Raw genomic sequence first — 20,941 nt, 5'->3', positions numbered from 1 at the left:
CCCAGAAGATCCAGGTCAGAGCTACAAAATAACAGAAGTTAATACATAAGGAAATTAAAACTAAACTAAACAATTGCGCATAAGAGATATTAAGATATACAAGCTAAAAACAACCAAAAATTAGAAGGTTCTTTCTCTAAAAATGCTTAACAATTACAAAAGCTATCAATAAGTGAATATTTGAAAGTGTCTACTATGAGTACTTTAGACAATAGCAAAAATACCAAGTAGATCTAGTTCTGTCCTCCAAAGAGTCAAAAATCTAGATGGAATGACATGTAGCATAAGTATGATTAAAGAGAAAAGACTGAAGAGACAGGAAGGCAAAACCCATCAATTTCTTCATCATTTGGAAGAATAAGATGAAGGAGGCCCAGAGAGATGACCTCTAGTAGGTCAGAGGTAGGACCTGGACTAGACTCCAAGAATTCTGGCTTCAAGCCTCAAAGAATAGGAATATTTTCACAACATCGGGCAGCATGTCCCCAAAGAGATAATGGTTTGTCACTCAGATTAGCATAACTGCAATTTAACATGGCTGAGAAATAGCTCCAACTAAGCATTGTTGATGTCATAATAAAGTCTTCTTTCTCTTTCTAGCAGTGGGGTTATTTTGGGAAGTATTTTGATGCATTTAATGACCCTAAGTAAAACAGGCCCTGTCCAACATCAACATACTGGGAAACATTTCTAATACCATAATGTAATCATTAAAAAAAAACCACTAACTAATATCAAGACTGAGAGGGCTCACTAAACACTATGTTGGTTCATGCTTAGGGAAATAAAATTGTTTATGAAGTAAAGCCTTGTCTCTATGTCCCTGGCCTTATGACTGGTATGCAGTCTATTGAATATGGCTGTTTAGATGCTATGCATCTTCTGTGTCTAGGTGAGTTTTGTACCTTTGCCTTACTCCCTTGCAACACGGGTTCTTGGAGCCCTAGGCCACTATATAAGAGGTCTGACTTCTCTGAGACCATCATGCTGGAGAGGTCATATTAAATACTCTCTTCCACAATACCAGCTGAGATTTTCCTTCAGTGATCCCAGACTTGGTACCAATCACATGAGCAAAGAAGTAGTGGCTCTATCCTCAGCTGTTCCAGTGCTTGGACATTCAAGTCACTTTCAGTCATCAGAGTTATCTCAGTGGAGGCTCCAGACACTGTAGAGGCAAAAGGAACTGACACTACCTTGCTTTTTTTCCAGTTGGAGGCTGACATACAGACTCCATAGCATTAATGGTTCTTTGCACTATTGACTTTTGTGATGTTTGTTATGCAACCAGAAATAATTAGAACAGGCTCTAGCCTAAAATAATTCTCTGATCTCACAAAGAATTTTAATATTTGACCTTAGCGGTTTTTCACAATGATGATGAAGAGGAATAATACTGTCATTTCCTTTATTGTTTGGTTTAGTTTATGTGGAAGAGGTAGTTGAAGCTCATAAAACAATCTATTTCTCTCTTAAATTTTCTACATTCCCTTTCTGTTGATTTATGGCTATGATTCTACTTCTGACTAGTGAAATGTTTTGAGAAGTAACTGTATGACTTATGACACAAGGCAGTTAACAAGCAGATGCTGCCTTCTCTAGTCTCTTTTCTGTGTACATGACTGGGAGCCTAAACTCTGAGGCAGCAGAATTGCAAGATGGAGGCATCGTAGATCCCTGAGTCTCTGTGGGAAGAGAGCTATCAAAAGGGCTTCCTGATCCACACTAAACTGAAATCTGATCAAGAAATACATCTTTGTTGTGTTATGTTAATTAGACTTAGAGCATTATTTGTTACTATAACATAATCTAGCTGAATCTGAATAGTATGCTTTTCATGATCTATTATTATAGTCATTCATTCACCTATATTGTAAATTCGTATTTAATTTTTTTCTGAATATATTCAAGTCAGTGCTTATTCAACTGCTCTACCCAGCTACAGGAAACCTTGTTCACTGATTTTTTTAAATGTGAGTCCTTAGTACTTCTTAGTTATCCTAAATTTTCTTCTTTAATTTCATCTCCAATTTTCCAAGTGACTCTTTCACACTTCCTTCATTTTCCAAAACCCAACACCTCCTTCCCCAAATTTATTCTCAGCTGTTGACTTTTTTCATATTTTACTGACAAAATTGAAGCCACAGAAGAGAATTTGCCACATACTTCCACCTCTTCAAGCCCTGATCTGTCAACATATGTCCATATATTTTGCCTTATTTTCATAGAGTAGATGACTTATATATGCCTTACACAGATCAAAGACTCCACTCATCTCTAAATGTTGTCCCCTTTCTTTCACTCAGTGACATTGCTTCTGTAATCTTCTCCTCTTTCTACTTTATTACAAAGGTTTTCTATCCTGTATATTTCCTTCAGCATGCAAGAATTATTAATTTCCATTTAGTGCAATCTTATTTCAAGTGTCTTTATTCACTATCTTTAGTTCCTCTCCTACAATCTTTATTGACATTCTCCCTTTAAATCACATTTTTACCTGACCATTTGCCTAGCATGAAAGTCACCACTGACCTTCACATTGCTAAGTCAGATGGACACTTCTCAATTCTCATTGGACAAATTTTCTTATCAGCTTTTGGAACAATTGATATCTTTCATGAAACACGTGCTCTACTTTGCTGCTGGGACACTATCTCATTGCCTGATTCTTCTTAGTGTTATCTCCTAAATCATCTTCATCTTCCCAACCTCCAAGCATTAGAATGCTCCAGGGCTCAAATCTCAGACTTCTAATATTTGTCTTTCTTATTACCCTTATCAGATTGCATGGCTTTCAATATTAGCTATATTATGATGAATCTGAAATTTATAGCTCCTGTTCCAACTGACAGATTTTACTTCTCAACACGGTCTATATACTATCTTACACAGGTAACTCCACATTTCTTGACTGGGATGCCTGAGAGGTAGCCTACCAGAATAAACGGCAACTGCATTCCCTTAGTTATTCAGTTCTCAAAGCTTGAGGGTTACCCTTGATTCCTCTTCTCTTACATGCCATTTCTAGTCCTTCAGTAAATCCTGTCAATTCTATTTTTAAATATATATTCTGAGTCTAATCCTTTTTTACTATTTTCACTGCTCCCATGCTATTTTATGCCACTATTATATCCCTAGCAGATTTTGCAAAATCTTCCTAAATAGTCACCCTATAAAACATCCCTTCCCTATTGCAGGCTAATTTGCATAATGTAGCCAAAGATGCCTTTGAAATATATGTCAGATCATACCCTTCTGTCTCAAAATGCTTCAGAAACCTTACCCAGATTAAACTCTGAAGTACTATGTTCCCAATGCCCCACATGATCTGGCCCAAAACTGCTTCCATCCCCTTCCCCTAATACTCAGACAACTGCCCACTTTGTTCCAGCCACACTCCTTTTCCAGTCCTTCCTCAACTTCACCAAGCAAGATCCTCTCTTAGAGTCTTTTCAAGTATAGTTTCTCTTCGCCAGAGACACTCTTTTCTCAGATTTCTGCATGGATCTTCCTTTCGCTCCATTTAGCTCTCCTGCTTCAATTTTATATTTTAGAAAGGCGTTTCCTCCCCAGCCATCTACATTCTTTGTGCCTCATCCTGCTTTGTTTATATACTTCAATCACTTATTAACAATACAGTCTAGCTTATATTTCTTTATTTTATTGTATTATTCTTACCTCTGTAGGCTTAAAACATAAAATCCATGAGGATCAGAACCTGATTAGTTTTGCTCAATGTCTTCTACCACAAAACCCAAATGCCTTGAACATAGTAGGTGCCAAATAAATGTGTAAATGAATTAATAAGTCAATGAAGACGGGATTCAGTTTGAGATATGTGAAGGCCTGTATCTAGAGACTTTGGGATCACCTGTAAAAGCCAAGTCACCTCTGTGCACCAAGTGGTGTCAAGTGGACTGAGGTGAGATTCCAGTGTGGAGCACAAACTCGGAATGGAGAAAAGATATTACAGTGAGCCAAGGCTAGTGATGCCCTGGCAACCACCCACAGAAGACCAGCAAAGTACAGCATGAGCCAGCCTGGCGTCTGTGTGAGATACAAGCTCACAGTGCTCCTTCCAGAAAGAGGAAACAATCCACAAAAAGTAAATGAGGTGAAACCAATTTAAAAAGACTGACAATAAGTTATAAATTAGGTGACTGGCATTCTGATGGGCCCATGCTTAGACAGAAAAAGGACATTAGGGTTGGGCTCAGTGAAGTCATGTTAAGTATATTCAAACATTTATTCTAATTTGAATTAGTCTCTGAATACTTTTATAGAGAGATTATATGTACTGATAATTGCCTTTTTTTCTCAATCCAAATCTGGAACATATAATTTGGAGAAATATAAGTTTACTTATGGAAGTAAGAAGACAAATTATAAAAAAATTGCCACTGACTTTAAAATGTAAAATATTTAGGTACAGGATATATGCTTCTGACATGACACTGGGCATATCAGCTGGACAAATGACAGGTGGGCTGATGAGTATAGAGAAATAGGTGATGAGTGCAGAGAAATAGGTGGTCGAAGATAAGTCAACTGTGCTAGAGAGTTTGAAGAACAAATACACTAAGTAACATACCTAGCATTTGGGATGAGTTTTGATAAGAATGAATGGTTTGAATATTACTGGAACATATTGGAACACATATTCACGACCTCAAAGAAATCCTTATAGGAAGATAGGAATAAAATAGAGGTAAGAAAAATAGTTGGACCTTCCTTCCCCTACTGACTTTCAATTATGCAGTTTTGACACCATGTAAACTATAATGCACCAAAGGACTGGTTTCAACGACTATTTGTCTTTCTAATTCCCATTATCAGATTGCATGACTTTAAATATTAACTATATTATGATGAATCTTAAATTTATACACTCTGTTCCAACTGACGGTTTTACTTCTGAACACGGTCTATGTACTGTTTTGTACCAGCAGATATCTATTTGGTAAACTCAATTTATTTGTGTTTAACATCACATTCTACCTCACGACCTTTACAGCAATGTGTTTTCTTGGTCTTATAACCTATGTGTCTGAGGCTTTGTATGCAGGTCTGTGTGATGTTTTCCTATGCTAAAGTATCTCTTCCTTTTTCTCAGAAAGGCAACAAAAGAGACTAGAGGTTTGAGGAGAGTACATATCATAAAAGTTTTTATAAAGAAACAATCAAATTCTGACTTCAGTAAAATAATAAAATGATATTGTAGGATCCTCAAAATTTAAAACTGAATAGTTCAAATTTTCCATTTTATATAAAAGACTTGAGGAAAAAGACCATAAATAACCACCTAATATATATAGCACACAAAGTTATTAGAAAAACTGGGAGAAAAACCCACATCTTTTTACCCTGTGGAGCATTCCTTTCATTTCACCAATTCTCAGTCCTGACACCTTTACTAGCTACAAAGATTTTATATACAAAACAAAATTCCCCTTGATCAAGCAAAAATCTTAAATATATGCTTATAGGTCTTTCATTGCTATATTTTTAGAACACAGCAGAAATTTTCTTTTCACAATTGCAGGAATCACACACACACACACACACACACACACACACACACACACACACACACGGCTTCGGCTTCCTAAGGTGTGAACCTACACAAGCCAGGTTGATTTATGATTTTAAAGATTAGTTGGAGGGCTGGGGATATAGCTCAAGTAGTAGTACACTCACCTAGCATGTATGAGGCTCTGGGTTTGATCTTCAGCACCACATAAAAATAAAATAAAGATATTGTGTTCACCTAAAGCTAGAAAATAAATATTTAAAAAAAGATTTGCAATGTGTGTTATGGGATCTGGACTTGCCCCTCAGCATAACTTTCAGTGTTCTTGTTGTTTTTTTAAGGAATAAAATTACCACTTTGACTTGGTAGAGCCAACATTACAATTCAGTATAAGTACAGGTAGCATTTCTTCTTATTTTTACAGAATATGTAATTGTATCTTTACTTGAAAAGTCTTTCCATTACTCAACTAGTTTGCCACCTGTTTTAGAAAAAGCTTTAGTAGGCTCTAAGATATTTAATTTGTCAACCTTAAGTGGTCCATGTTCAGTCTGAATCACACTGCATGATTCTTATAGATCTTAGATTATTATTTCAAGTCATGAGACTAAGTTAAAAAATGCACAAGTATAAATGGTTCAAACCTACCTAGATTCATCTTTATCCCTAGTGACAAAAATTTCTCATATAGTTCTTTGAAAAAAAAAGAAATACTTTATTAATAGGATGAATATGTATCTACAAGTGATACACAAAATCCAGGAAGACTCAATTTCTTGAAGCTGTGGGCTGCTTCCCACTCATGACTGAATTTACCACTACTCAACCTACCAAGTTAACTACTAAAACATTTTAGTACTGGTTAAGTGTTGAATATGTGTCATTAAATTTAATTATATTCTATTACATTTTAAAAAACAAGTACGTGAAGACATAATAATTATTATTCTCATTTTATACAAGAAGAAACTGAAGCTTATGGAGATGGATCAACTTAATAGGGACTTAATAATATTGAGTTCCCAGATAAAAGAGTTTGACTTCAACACCTACAATAGAAATCCTCTTTGTGGTGTTATTCACAAAAATGTTTGCTAAGATGAAAAAAAAAGGGGGGGTTGCCTGGTCATTTAAGATCCCTCTGATAACACACTTGCATCTTTTCCATTTAATCATCAAAAACTAATTTACAACTGATGTTAAGCTGGGGACTCCAAAGCAATTTATTTTGTATCTGAACACTCTTGCTCATGTCAGTTCACCACCTTGAGGCACACAGTAAATTGTTACATGCAGGGACTTACACTACTCCTAGCAAAACCCTCGCGTCACCCATCTCTTCTCATTTCTAGTATGACACATTGGTCTTGGCTCTGATTCCTCACTCATTTTTATTGCCAGACTTTATTTTCTTTTATACAAGGACACACATGCATACAACACCCACACATGTACACTTGGGAGATCATTTATATATGGTTGGGAAGAAGGTATACGAGTGACTGAGGGTACTTATTAATTATTTTCACCAGAGATTAAAAGACTATATAATTTTTTCCTATTAAAAAGTCTCTCTTTAGAATGGCAAAGGCCAAAACTTTCACTTTATAGAGAGGATAGGTCTAAGTTTTCACTCTATATAGAGGTGGGGGATGGGAGTACATTCTCTGCAAAAAAAAAATAATAATTTGAAATTGATGAAAACTTACTTAAGTGTTTTGAGTTTAGGACCTATCAGTGGTTCTCAGAATTTTCCTCTCATGGTGGTTGTCCTTCACTGGCATTAACTTTAGGATGCCCATGATAAGATCCACAAAATTTTGTTTGAAGTAGATCTTGGATCTCCTTCACTCAGTTTCCTGTTATACCTGACTTATCTTCTTTGAAAGAACTGAGTAGAGAATTCCAATGCTGCAAACTTAAAAACATTTGACAGCATTAAATTAGATGGGAAGATGGTTTTATCATTCTGGGATTTCCTGAAAGGCCCAAGAAGGTGAAACAGACACAACCCCAAGTAAGATTTTACGCAGTCACACAGACACACCAATGAAAAATGAAAACAGATTTCCACCTGAGAATTCAAGAAATGTACTACCTTGCCCCAAACCGGTAAGAATCCGATTACCACAAGGATGGATAGTTACCCATGGCGAAGAACGGGATTCCCAGCAAGGTGGAGTTGTACTTTCCATCCGTGATGAAGAAGATCCCTGCTGCAGTGATGATGGAGATGCACACTGTGAGCACCCCCAGGAGGCCCAGGAAAGGCTTACTGCGCAAGCAGTCCTTCATGGAGCTGGAGAGGGTGGCTGTGGTCAGGATCAGCACGAGGCTCACTAGGACCTTACTTCTGGCCAGGATGCTGGTCTTATGAAAGTCTCTCCAGAGGCTAAAGGATGCTAAAGAGTGCAGTTGGAGGTCTTGGTGCTCCTCCTGAAGCTTCCTCATAAGCTTACAGAACTCATTCTCCCACTTCTCCCCTATGAGGTCTTGGGTGGCAGAGCCATAGGTCTGGAGGTAGTAGGTGATTTGAATGGCTCTGGCTGACTTGACCCGCTGGTCCTTGCTGTTTGGCACTTCCACTACCCCGCCCAGTTGGTGTCCAATAAAACTGTTCCTCCCATCCTTGAAAAGAAAATGGGAGACTTAAGTTACCAGAAGGATGCACATTCCAAGGGACAGTTTCTTACTCTAAGTGAAGGAGCACAAGGAAGGCAAAGAGAGGTGCTAATTGTGGAACTGATGTGGGTGGAGAGGCAAGTCCAGATCATATATTCAACCTTTTTTGGAGCTATGTGGGATACCATGCATGATGATCAGAATTAGAAAAGATGCAAAGAGTACTACAAAGCTACATAAGACTCATCACATGCATAGGGAAATGTACATAAATATTCTTATTTTGATTTCCCCAAATACCCTTATTCTAAATATTTCCTTCCATAACAATGTTATAACTCCTTAATGGAGGATCAAGTTTATGATTCAGTTTTAATCAGAGACATTGCATGAGTTAAAAACATTTAAAAAATTGAACTATCTTTTCTATAACTAGAACCTTCTAGGGTTCTATACATATACCTACACCAACACACACAAACATACCCAATCACACACATGAATACCTTGTTTCTCTATAATCTGGCAATATAATTTCATAGTTAGAACAATACAAAAATATTCTTTCTCACAACTAATTTAATGATGTCGATGGGTTTCCTAAATATGTTCACTCATTATCATCTTCCCTCCAAATACCTTCCTTAGATGCAGATTGATCTTTCAAAACCCCCAAATGAAATTGGTAAGATTTTCAGGAATGATTGCCAAAAGTTATCTGAATTTCAGTTCGACATGGTGTAGCATAGGCAAACTCATGAGTAAGAGTTTGGTAGGAGAAGCAATCATTCTTCCTGGGTGGACATGGAGTCCCTTAAACAGGTTCCAAACAGAAATTTTCATCCCATGTGCCTCATCACTCAGGAAGAAACTCCTGACAGCCATTACCAAGTTTTAGACCACCTGGGAATTTTATTTTTGCCACAATTGTCATGTGCTTCAATGGCAATGGTTGTCAGAATGTAGAATCCGGTGGCAGAAAGCAAGTTGAAAGACAGCTTTAAAAATATGCTGCAGGAATTGAGTGAGAACAGGAACTAAGGTGAACTTATGTCACAAGTAGACTGTGTGTGAATTGAACCAGGCAAGACGCTCATCTCATGGGGATATAAAAGGGTAAAGTCAGGACACTAAAGAGTTCTTTCTACAGAGGACAGTGGTAAGGCAAAAAAAATACAGTAATGTGATAAGCATGGATGTCTTCACAGAACCGTGGGGCATCTTGTACACATATGAAATAATTATTGGGGGCTTGTTTAATCCAGACATCTATGTCTGAGACACTTATTTGTATTTGTATTTTTAACATGCACTAGAGCAACTTTAATATTGAGAGTCTGTTGCAAACACAAAAAGTTTAAGAAGTTTACAGAGAGTACAAATGCTGGTAGTAGGATCATGAAGAATTCTAAGAGATAAGTTCCATAGTTACTCCATAGACCCATTTTAAATAATCACATTAAATAATTAAAATCATCTCATTAGTTCAAATTGACCAATTCCAAATGAAAATGTATTTCTAGTAAGTAAATTTGATTTAAAGATTTTTTTTTTCCTGCTGGGTATGGCATTTTTTTTCCTGCACTTCCATGGCATTTTTGTAATTTCCCCTTTTCTTCTCTTTAAAAAAAAATCAAATTGAAAGTTTGGCTGAAGGTTCCCAAAGTTCTCTCTTGATTAATTAAATCTTTTGGAATGTTCCAGTGATCTCTCAGCAGAAAGATGGGCAAACTTTGAAGGAGGCAGGAGCCTTCCCCCAGAATCGAGAGATTGTATAATCATTTGTACTTGTTCAGTAGATCCAAACTGTTCCTCAATTAGGCTTGATTATTTTTGTTTTAAGCTTGGTATAATTTTTGGTTCTGCCCTTCTGTTTCTGTGAAATCCCTTCTTTGGTGAAGACTTGTGCTTCCTAGGGAAAGTATTTTAAAAAGCATTTTGTAAGTATTTACTTAAGAATGTGCAGCTTTATCTGTCTTTACTCATTTCTGTCATCACAAAGGTTTCTCAGGGAACTTTAGCAGCAGCATGGAGATTATTTCTCCCTTAGGCCCCATTTGGAGACTACAGTGGATCAAAGAGGGTGCTGGTAATGTGTCTGGGAAAAGTCAAAGTTTTAAAGAAGACAAATATAGATTTTTAAATAACAGAACTTTGTTGAGTTTGGCTAGCTGCTAACCTTCCTTTTGAAGTTGCTGAAGTTCCATTTTTTTAAAAAAAAATAGTTTATAAAAGGTATGCTTCCATCCTATCTTTGTTCATTATACTTAAATAAATGTAACAGAATGAATTTCCCTCTCATATTCAGATCTACTTTATGTACATTCCTGAGCAAATTAAATAAATTTCTTTGGGTATTCTGGAATCTAAAGGCTCCACTGAAGAGTTACAACATGTATACACATTTTAAGACACTATTTATATGGAAATCTACTATTTCATAAATGTGGCAGAAGAGTTTCTCTTTTCATGCTAATTCTTAGAAGCTTCTAAGTAGGAGAAACAAAGAACAAATGCAACAAATATTGTAATTACATTTGGGGCAGAACTTCTGGACTCTAAGCCATCCAGTAGGATTAGTGGAGAGAATGAATGATTAGGATCCATGTGACTCAATTTGCAGCAAACAGCTCACACTAATTGCACATTAAACCCATAGCTAGTTAATTTCCTTCTAAATTTCAGTTTTCTCATCTATAATAGAAGCATCTCATTTAGATGGGTAAATTATTCCCATCTAAAATGATCTTACACATTTCCTCATGAGGAAATGTTGACATGATGTTGAAGTAAATTTGCAACTCCATTTCTAAGAAAATATGACCTATATAGATATTTTGAAGAGATCTGAGTGTCAGGAATTGGTATTATAATTAATAGAGGCATGAGTTGCTTATTTTCACATCTTGCAAGATCTTATCTTTTTAAACAAAGAAGAGCTGCTTTGTTTAAAAAATGAGCAAGCCTGGAGACTTAGAGAAGGAAAATCTGTTGGTCAAGGTGATGAACCATGGGTTTCAAACCAGATCTTCTCTTCCAAGTCTAATCCTTTCTAGAATCCTATGGGATCAATCAGGGGAACCACTTCAGCTCCTGCTTCTCATAAATACTCTTTGTGATTAAAACTTATATTACTCATAGATTCCTCTTTTCCAACATGTTTCTCTCCAACTAAAGCAATTACCTACCATTTAACACATACATTTTCAACTTCTTCCTCCCAAAGGAACTTACTTCTTACACAAGCTCCAAGATTCCTTTAAGTGCAGAAATCACCTTTATGTTCCAATGAAGAGAAACCTTAAAATAAAAATATGACCAGCTGGCAACATATTGTTTTCAATGCATCCCTATTTCAGTACATTGCTGAACTGGACTGATGTCAATAACAAGAGATGAATTTAGGGCCCTAGTTCATATCCATGTCCAATTCTGCTCTTCTTCAATCTGTTCTCCAAAGTATAGCCAGAGTCTACTTTAAACAGGATCGCATCATTTCCATGCCCCAAACTTTCCACTAGCTACCACTTGCTCTAAGAAAATAGGACCCTCTACCTGGCCTGCAGGGCCCTGCAATGGCCCATGGCTGGAGGAAACGTCTGTCTTTGTCTCCTATCCCTCTCTTCTCCTCTTCTAGCCTCTCTTCCTACTCCTTAAATGCAAGTTAATTTCCACCCTACTTTGTATTTGCTGTCCTCTCTGCCTGAAATATTTTCTTACATTGGTCTTATAGTCAAGACTACTTGCTGCCATGGAGGTCCTAGCTTTGAAGAAACTATGTGAATTACACATTCTCAAGTGGGCACCTCCTTTCCTGCACTCATTCTATTATATAGCCCAATTTTTTTTTAATATTCCTGATAATTATTACCATCTAAAATGATCTTATACAATTACTAAATTGTTCCTTTTTTTGTCTCCTCTGGGAGAAGATACACTTACTGAAAGTCAGCATTTTTCCTGTTTTTCTCACTAATAACTTCCCTATCCCTAGAACAAGGCTGTTCTAGAACATTCCCTAACCTTTTTTTAACTGAGTGAATTCACCTTAAGGTGTAAATTACTAATCATAGTTTTTTTTTTTTAAAGACTGTTTGACTAAGGTTAGGAAATAAAGAGACACTTTTCTTCCTTTTTCTATCTTCTTAGTCTGAATAATATTTCTTCAAAATATGTTCCTGTTCCATTTTCACTGTGAATGAAACAAGTGTGGTAAACTAGTCAACAGACAGGGGAACTGGGGAAAAGTTAGGGGAAAGGATTTGCACGCACCATCCTCTGAAGTCAAAGGATGGCATCAGACACCCAAGAAATGGAAGAGGGTGGTTGGAGAGGAAAGCAGGGCTCCTTCAGTTTTCCTTTAGTAAGGGCAGCAGAAAGCTCATTAAGGTGCTGGGATTAATTGTCCTTCAGTGAGAAATGACTGGTAGGTTGTAGGCAGGGGAATGACTTGATTTCCTTTTTTGTAATGCTTTACTTTTATTGTGCTGTGGGAAAGGACTTAGGCAGTAGAGAGGACCCTGAAGGAAAGAGCAGTTACAAAGCTCCTGCAGTATTTTAGTTTCTTAATGCAGCATAAGAAAATGTCAGTGGAGGCAGTGTCTGGCAGGTAAATTGTTCCAAGGTGAATCAATAAAAGTGCAGGTCATGATGCTATCTCATGGACGTGAAGCATCTCAACACATTCTCTCTCCAGCAATATAATATAGAAAATAAAATTCTTGGATCCTTTAGCTTTTATTTAGATTAAGGTTACTACTTTGTCGCTTTTAAAATCACCCCTACCCAAACCACATTCTCCAGCAAAAAGAAAATTAAACTCTTAGAGATAAACTCAACGAATAAATTCTTAAAGAATGAAGACTTTAATGCCATAGGCAGTTGTGCAGAGAAAAAAATTACTTGATGATGCTTGGAAATGATAAGGGAGCAAGTGTAAAATTTGCTCAATATATGTGCTAGGTTGACATTCAGATACTTTCTGTGACTGTGAAATAATTTGGCAGCATAGTTCCTGTCCAAGGCAATTGTAATTCAGATTTCATTGATTTTTGATGAGGCAGACACGGCTAGAATATTGGAAACTTTTAGATGGTCAGTTCTCTTTTATTGCTAAAAAGAAAATCTTCCTGTGTGATAAATGGTGACATATTTCAAAGAATGATAAGGCTTTGTTTGTTTGAAAAATATTTTTTCCTTAGAATTATTCCTAGCTTATATTTCTTTGTTTCATTCCCCAATGTCAAGTGTATACACAAACTAGGAGTAAATGAAACCACTGGTATCTTGATTTTCTTTTCCAGCATTTCATATTTAGTAGAAATAAGCAAATAATAAGAAAGCACATTCCTACAAGGAATTTATTTTAAAAAATAATCAAAAGTCATTTTCAAAATGAGGACTTTAAAGTATTAAAATGCCCCAAATAAAGAATAAATTAAATCTCTTTTGTCACAGTGCTAAGCTATGAAAATGCAGTAGTGTGTTTCAGATATTTTTCAAAGAGGAAGGTTAAAAAACAAGGTTTCTGTGCTGCTGAAATAAAATAAAACTTTAGCCAAATAGAATATGAAATAAGTTAAACAAAGCACTCTGGCATATCAATGAACTGAGGCTTGGCTGGAAATTTTTAACACACGTGGCAGACATGGTTCCAAGATTCTGGAACTTTATTTGCATTATTTTCAGCAAGTCTTCCAGTCACTCTATGAGGAAGTGCTAACCTGGAGGCGCTACAAGTCACTAATGAGGGCCTGGGAGCTCGAGAGACCATGCAAGAAGAATAAGTTCAGGTAGCTATGAAATAGCATCATCATTTGATCTCTGTTTCTGGCTCCAAGACTCATGTTCTTAACACAACAGCACATATATTTGGATAATTTATGAATATACTTGAATGAGAGGAGGTAAAATATACTGGTTATGTACACAGATTCAAGAAGTCAGTTGTCTTGTCGAGTCCCAGCCACGACACCAGTAAGCCGTGCAGGTGTCTTAAGCTCCCTACACATCAGACTTATTACTGTTAAAACAAGAATCAGACGGCATTTTAAGGACCAAATGTATTAATGTATATGTAAAGTATTTCAACAGTACTCAGGAAGAATCAGGTATTATTCTCATTAATATAAATCACAAATGAAATATTTAAATAATACAGTTTATTAATTTAGCCATCTAAGATTATTCCATATCTCCCAGCAAATGTCTATAATGTGATGGAAAAAACACAGGGCACAGGACCAAGTCACCTGGTTTTAAGAGGACAAGCTGCTTGACTTCTCTGAATGCCAATTCCCTCCTTTCCAAAGTATAAGGTTTGGCTCCTATTATCTCTCAAGGTCTGATTTGCTCTTCAATTAATGATTCACTGGCAGTAAAGTTATCAGACACCACAAAGTATGCTAGAGAAACCTGTGTTAGACAGGGTAGGGGGTAGAAATAAGAAGGAAGGGGAAACGCAAGATGACCTATGTTCGTTTCTATAGAAACAAGAAGCTTTTTTATCTTTTTTCTAAATCTGGACCCAGTTGCTTCTTCTCTTTCTTCGGGTAATCTCCAGAGAAAATTCTTCTCAAATGGAAAAAAATATATAAGGACTTTGCTCCAATTTATTGAGATAAAAATCATCTCTCATTAGCCCAGATTTTTATATTTTAAAATTTTTTCTATCTTCAGATCTCTGTTATTATTCTTTTTACTGCATTGATTTGCATAGTACATAACAGCATAAATACATCAAATTTCTTCTTTTTTTTTCCAAAAATCTTTATACAAATTTACTAACAATATGTAGAAGTAGAGTTAAACATCTGCATTAAAAATGAGCCATATAAAAACTACCTTTTCTGTTTTTCTGGAAATCCTATTAGCAATCCTATCTATCCCTAAAATCTTTATAAAAACCCTATTACTATTCTTTAGTACATCTTTCACAAAGGGATCATGGTCATTACTTGAGGCCAAGTAGTTCCTATCAAAAAACACTTAGCTCTATTGCTGACCTGCAATTATGGAGGTTGGCCATCACCCACATGGGAGCATTTGAGGTAAAGTCCCTAGGTATAGTGACCCCCTTTAGTGGAGATCATTTCTTCTGAACTAAGAAACTCTATTCTAAAAAGCCTCAGGTTACAACCACAGGCCACATAAGAAATGTGACATCTGTGCCTTTAGCCCCTCTAAGTGAAAAATAGATCAGTCTGACAACCCAGGGAGACAGACCTCCCAGCAGAGCTCACCACACCCTGCTGCAGTGGTGAAGTTGGGGAAGTTGGGAAAAGCTCAGGCCCTGCAGATGTCTACAGGAGGCACCAGTGTCTCGAGCACCTGAGTGTACCCAGGATACCAAGTGGAACCTGGCAAGAAGGGCAGAATCATCCATTGTTCAAAAAATATTCAGAGCACACACTCTATTCCTGATGCTCCTTCTGAGGAGAGACTGATGAACAGCTACAGTTAACTTCAAAGAGCTCTGGAAGACGAGGTGGGGAGAGTAGATTGGCATTATAACACATACACATATACAGGTACTGGTGAACATATGCTGTTAAGGGAACGCCAGAAAGGAATCATCTAACCTAGGAGACACTAAGAGGGCTTTCCAAGCTGGTGGCCTCTTATCTGACACCTGAAGCAATAGTAGTCATTATTCAAATAAGGATGAAGGATTTGATTGCTGCAGATGAATAGTCTTACAGGCAAAGAAAACAGCATGAATGAGCCCCAGAAAGGACAGTAGGTATGTTGTGCTCCTGCGACTTAAAGAATGACTGGGATGTACAATGTGGAGGCTGGGCTGATGCAGAGATTGGGACTGGTGATGAGCACAGAGATGTGTTTATTCAAAAGCTCTTTTTGACTAAATTGTAAAAATTAACTAGTGGTGTGCCTTGGGGTGGAAGTAGGCACTAGAAAGGGTATGTGTGTGTGTGTGTGTTTATATATATATATATATATATATATATATATATATATATATATATATATTCATATACCAATTATCTAACATTGTATAAATTAAAGATATATATATTTTTCAGATCTTTTGGAATGTATACTATTCTGAAAATAAGTTTTCCCCACAGCCAAGCTTCTTCCAGAGAATTACCTTTCTGGAGTGCTGAAGGCATCTTGGAGAAAAATTTACTTCTCAGAGGTGTGAGAGTCATTGGAAGTGTTATACTAATTCTAATGATTTCCACCACTCCAATAAATTAAAACAAATAATATGTGTATGGAGGATCTGGGAAGGTAGATTGCTAGTTTTGGTGCAGAAACAACATAAAGACAAATGAAGGGAAGATAAAGTCTCCTCCTTGGAAGAATTTATGCTGTTTTTGTAGAAATAAAGCACATAAATATTATGGGAAGAGGATAAAGCATCAAGGAACATGGCAGTACAGAAGCCTGCTAAAAAAATTAAGATAAGTACTAGGGCAAAATTACATACAGCATGATCCCAACCATGTAAAAATGAATACATACATATAAGCATTCAAAATAAATGCATTTGGTGTAGATTTACAGGCCATTCCTGTGTTTTGGTTAGATTGTTTTATATTATCTTGAAAAACTTTCCTTGACTCAAAAGAATTAATAAAAGTACACGTGTTAGTGGAAGTGAACTAAAGGTGAATTGAAGGGGTGGGATAAGTTATGTATGACATCTAGTCAAATTTCCCTTAGTCAGTGGAGGAGGAAGGAGGACCCAGGACTTCTTTAATACCTGACTCAATTCTAGGCAATCTGCTTTATAGATAGAATTGGGACAGTTCATCCTTCCTCCTGAAAGACTTCAATTTTGCCCTTTGAGAAATAACGAATGAAGCATTCTACTTAAAGTTACAGGTTAGTAACTGCTAACAGATTCCTGGTTGCTAAAGACAAGGTCAAGTGCTAACACTCAGCTCCTGAGCTGATCCGAACTTGCACTTGGCTAACTGATGTTTTCTCTTCGAAGAAAAGATCATGGGGGCATTTTCATTCAAAGGAACCTATTTTGATAATTAATACATGTTGCTATTTGCTATTTTTAGTATCTGTTTTATGGTCTCAACTAGCCATTCAAGTTCATTCAAGATAGGGAAGGAAGATGGTACCTTTTTCAAGCTAAAGGAAACAAATATGGGACATACATCTCAAGGAAATATATTGGAACAGATATCCTGAAAGAAGGTGAAATCAATAGTACAGCTTTCATTTGCAGTTGTGGGTGAGGTTGACTGTGTCTTAATTCCTTGATAAAATAAGCAAGTTACCACTGTATCTCTAGAAGATGATTCAGATCTTATTCCTTCGTCGTCATCTTATATGAACCTGTACCTCTCTTCCTTGGATCATCTCTTTTTCCTCTCTCCTCTCTCCCACTTCCCTTTCTCCTTATTTCTTTCTCTTTCTCTCTCTCTGACCCTTTCTCCCTGTGTTCTTCCTTTTCACCCTTCCATCTCTGTCCTTTATTTGAAAGACAAAACTACCTTAAAGCCACAGTAAAGAATAATCATACTAAAGGATAATTATTGAACTATATCACTAAAATGCTAGATAAAGAATACAACACTTGCTTAAGTTCTTTTTATCTTTACGAAATTAACTTTTCTTTGTAATCCCTAAAAGCTTTGAAAATATCGTTTGTGATATACATCCTAATGAGATCCACACAATTGTTCTTTACTATGACCAAGATCTTCAGCCTCAATTATTAAAATAATTGAAAGCCTTTTGATAAAGTCAAGAAAGTAAGTACTCTCCTATCTGGTCATTCCATGTTCAAGGTTAAATATTACTTTTCAGCCTGGCACCGAGGGGGCGATGGCTCACCTTTTCAAGCGTATTAACATTTCTTGGCGGATGTGATGCATTTAAGACAAGAACATGGGCTACTCTTTATATTAAATTTTATACTCTTAGGTATCTAGCAAAGGAACATCTAGATGCCTTTGGAAATTACATTTAAAAAAAAACTTACACTTGAATAAAAAGTTATTTTGGAGGCAAGTTTCCTTGCATGACAATTTGCCTTACTAAAAAAGATTAGATTAACCAAAATTCATTAAAATTTAGAAAGTAGTTATCTTTTACCTTTCTGGTTTTCTTTAGAGCAAATATTAAAGATAGCTTGCCTTCACCTTACAATTATGTGTCTGATGCAGAAGAGAAGTGATTCAACTAAGCTAAGGAGGTTGTAAGTGAGGAAATAAGTCAAAAGCACATTGAATGATGTTTCACTATCTTCCTTACTAAAGCTGTAAACCAGCTTTAGTAAGGAAGATAAAATCTCATGCCATTTTACTATTAAATGAGACCAATTCATAGAACATTTAGGTGTATTTTGGAATCTCCATATGTATCTTTAGTTTTATACCTTTGTGATGCTTTTCAGCTAATAATACAAATTAAATTATTTCATTTGATTACATAGCCCATTTTTATTTGGAAAATATGGTATCCTTTGTAATTCAGGTGGTAGTAAGTTACAATGAGTAAAAGCATAAATAAGTGGATAACTCCAAAAGATCTTGACAACTGATTTATTTAGATTTTTATGCAATAGGGAAAAACATTAAGGTGGCCATTCTCATTATAATGAAAACAATGATCATCATCATGAATGTACCATTTAAAATTAGGCCAATTTGAAGCAGGACAACCACATTCTAGCCCTGGAGTGTTTAATTGCCTCCACTACATAAACATGACTGCTGCTTTTTCCAGCCACACATAAGTATCCTTCTGAAGTCCGTTCTGAGGTCACCTGGTCTTATAGGATTTGGAGACAAGTTGTAATCAAAGTTGAATTCCTCATTTAGTTTGGTTTCAGCATTAGAAGCCTGGTTTCTCATACTCTTGACAATCAACATTTTTTCTTCAATAAAATACTACCTTTCTTAAAGGATAAAAATTTGACATAGTGAATTCTCTCAAACCTGTTTCTATAGTGTTAAGAAATGGTCTATGGCTGTTTCCCATTCAGAAGGCAGAACTAGAGGTCACAGAATTCGGTTACATGGCAGCTTTGGCCTCATGGGTAGTATGACTGGTAACAGTGGCTTGGCTTTAAAGTGTAGGAAATCTTGCCTTGAATGCTGATTTGTCCAATTCTTATCACTGTGACTCTTATAAAGCTGCTTAGGCTCTCTAAGCCTTTCTTCAGCTATATATTGGTAATGTCTAGCTAATGAACTCTATTGTGAGAATTAAGTCAGATGATATTTGAAGAGGGATGGCATCTTGTATTTTACTTTATAAGGTCTCTATCCACAGTTATTACCTAATTACAAAATGATGGTTAAATGATTCCCTGATCTTAATAAAATAAATAAAAACAGAACCTATTTCTTGACACCAAAAAATATTCTATCAACTTTCAACTTACACTGTAAACACAGAATATGTTTCTAGGACTCTCTAAGTAGGTTATATTTAGCTAAAGGGATGAAGAAAAGATCTTAATGCTGCCTATATTTTTGGGAGAAACTAAAAAGATCTGAATTTCCCTCTAATATACACAGGTAACTACATAGATATGATTTTTTTCTATAATCTGGGAAACAACTCAGTTTCAGAGCAAACTTGGTAGAGATAACTGAGCTTAGAGTTTACCCTCCTCCATTACAGGTATCTCAGAATCCTTTGGGACCTAAAGTCAGGTCTACATGTCATCACTGCCATCTGCTTTTATTCCAGGCACCAAACAGATGGGACTTTGGAATGTGACAAATTCCACAGTGGAAAGAAAATCTGCAGTTTTTTTTTTTTTTAAATATTTCTCTTCAGGTAAGACTGAGACAAAAGAATGAATACACCAATTCCACAATACACAGGTCCTTCCAAAGAAGAGTCCTGTAACTAAACCATTTAGTGAAGCAAAAAGGAGCCTCTCATAGCTTCCTTTTTAAAAAATCACCTATCTGTAGATTTGATATATAAAATGGCAGTATGCAAAAGCCAGATGAAGTGATTCTATTCTCACATGATGTCATTTTGTGTTTGCTGCCCTGTTATACGAATTCCTTACTGGATTGTTCAGAATATAACTTCATTGAGGGGCTGGGGCTATAACTCAATTGGTACAGTATTTGCTTCACATGCAAAGCCATGGGTTCAATCTCTAGCACCAAACACACACACACACACACAAAAAAAAAAAAAACCACATATAATATTATTGAGGTAATCTACAGCAAAGTTTGACTTTAATGTATTTGTTTCAAACATTTCATGCCTCCTCTAGATATTAAATGTTCTAATATACTGTAACTGTCACAGGCATCACTGATATTTGATGAAGAATGCCAAGAACACTGTGTCTATTGCAGTGTTAATATAAATTTGATGTTTTATCACTCCCATCAATAGCAGATATCTTAATTCAAATGACTTGCATAAATAAAAGTGAAGATACAGAAAAAGTCGTGAGAAATGCAAATACAAACGGATACACATAGACATTGCTCCAACTTAACACATTTTAAAAAGAACTAGTTTTGGACAGCACCTGCTACAAACAAAGCTGTTTTACAGGCGCAAAAATATACAAGGCTGGTCCATTGTTCTTAAATACATTCCCTGTCACCCTCCCTCAATGTGACACAATTAATTCCCTATAATTTTGCAAGTAGTAAGAGAATTCAAGGTGACTATGTCAAGCCTTATGAATAAGGTGAGAGGCTCTCCACTCTAAGAGAGATTACATAAAGAAAACAATCAAACATCCTTCATTTACATGGAGGTACTTTAGCTTGGTAAGTGGGTGTCTGCTTTGACTGAAAGCTCAGGGCTATTTGAAGC

General features: G+C 36.2%; 1 protein-coding gene across 4 annotated transcripts in view; it reads right to left on the bottom strand.

Moving 5' to 3' along the window:
* Ptchd4 (patched domain containing 4) overlaps window positions 1-20,941 on the bottom strand; it is a 197,143-nt gene that overhangs the window by 132,368 nt on the left and 43,834 nt on the right. For all 4 annotated transcript variants that reach the window (XM_040282763.2, XM_078019914.1, XM_005318593.4 and 1 more), the window contains one exon: window positions 7,678-8,158. In XM_040282763.2, the coding sequence (XP_040138697.1) occupies window positions 7,678-8,158 (481 nt within the window). The remainder of the gene's footprint in view (window positions 1-7,677; window positions 8,159-20,941) is intronic.

The sequence above is a fragment of the Ictidomys tridecemlineatus genome, chromosome 8 (assembly GCF_052094955.1).
Source record: "Ictidomys tridecemlineatus isolate mIctTri1 chromosome 8, mIctTri1.hap1, whole genome shotgun sequence".
NCBI classification, from domain to species: Eukaryota; Metazoa; Chordata; class Mammalia; order Rodentia; family Sciuridae; genus Ictidomys; species Ictidomys tridecemlineatus.
This window is presented reverse-complemented; position numbering and strand designations above follow the sequence as displayed.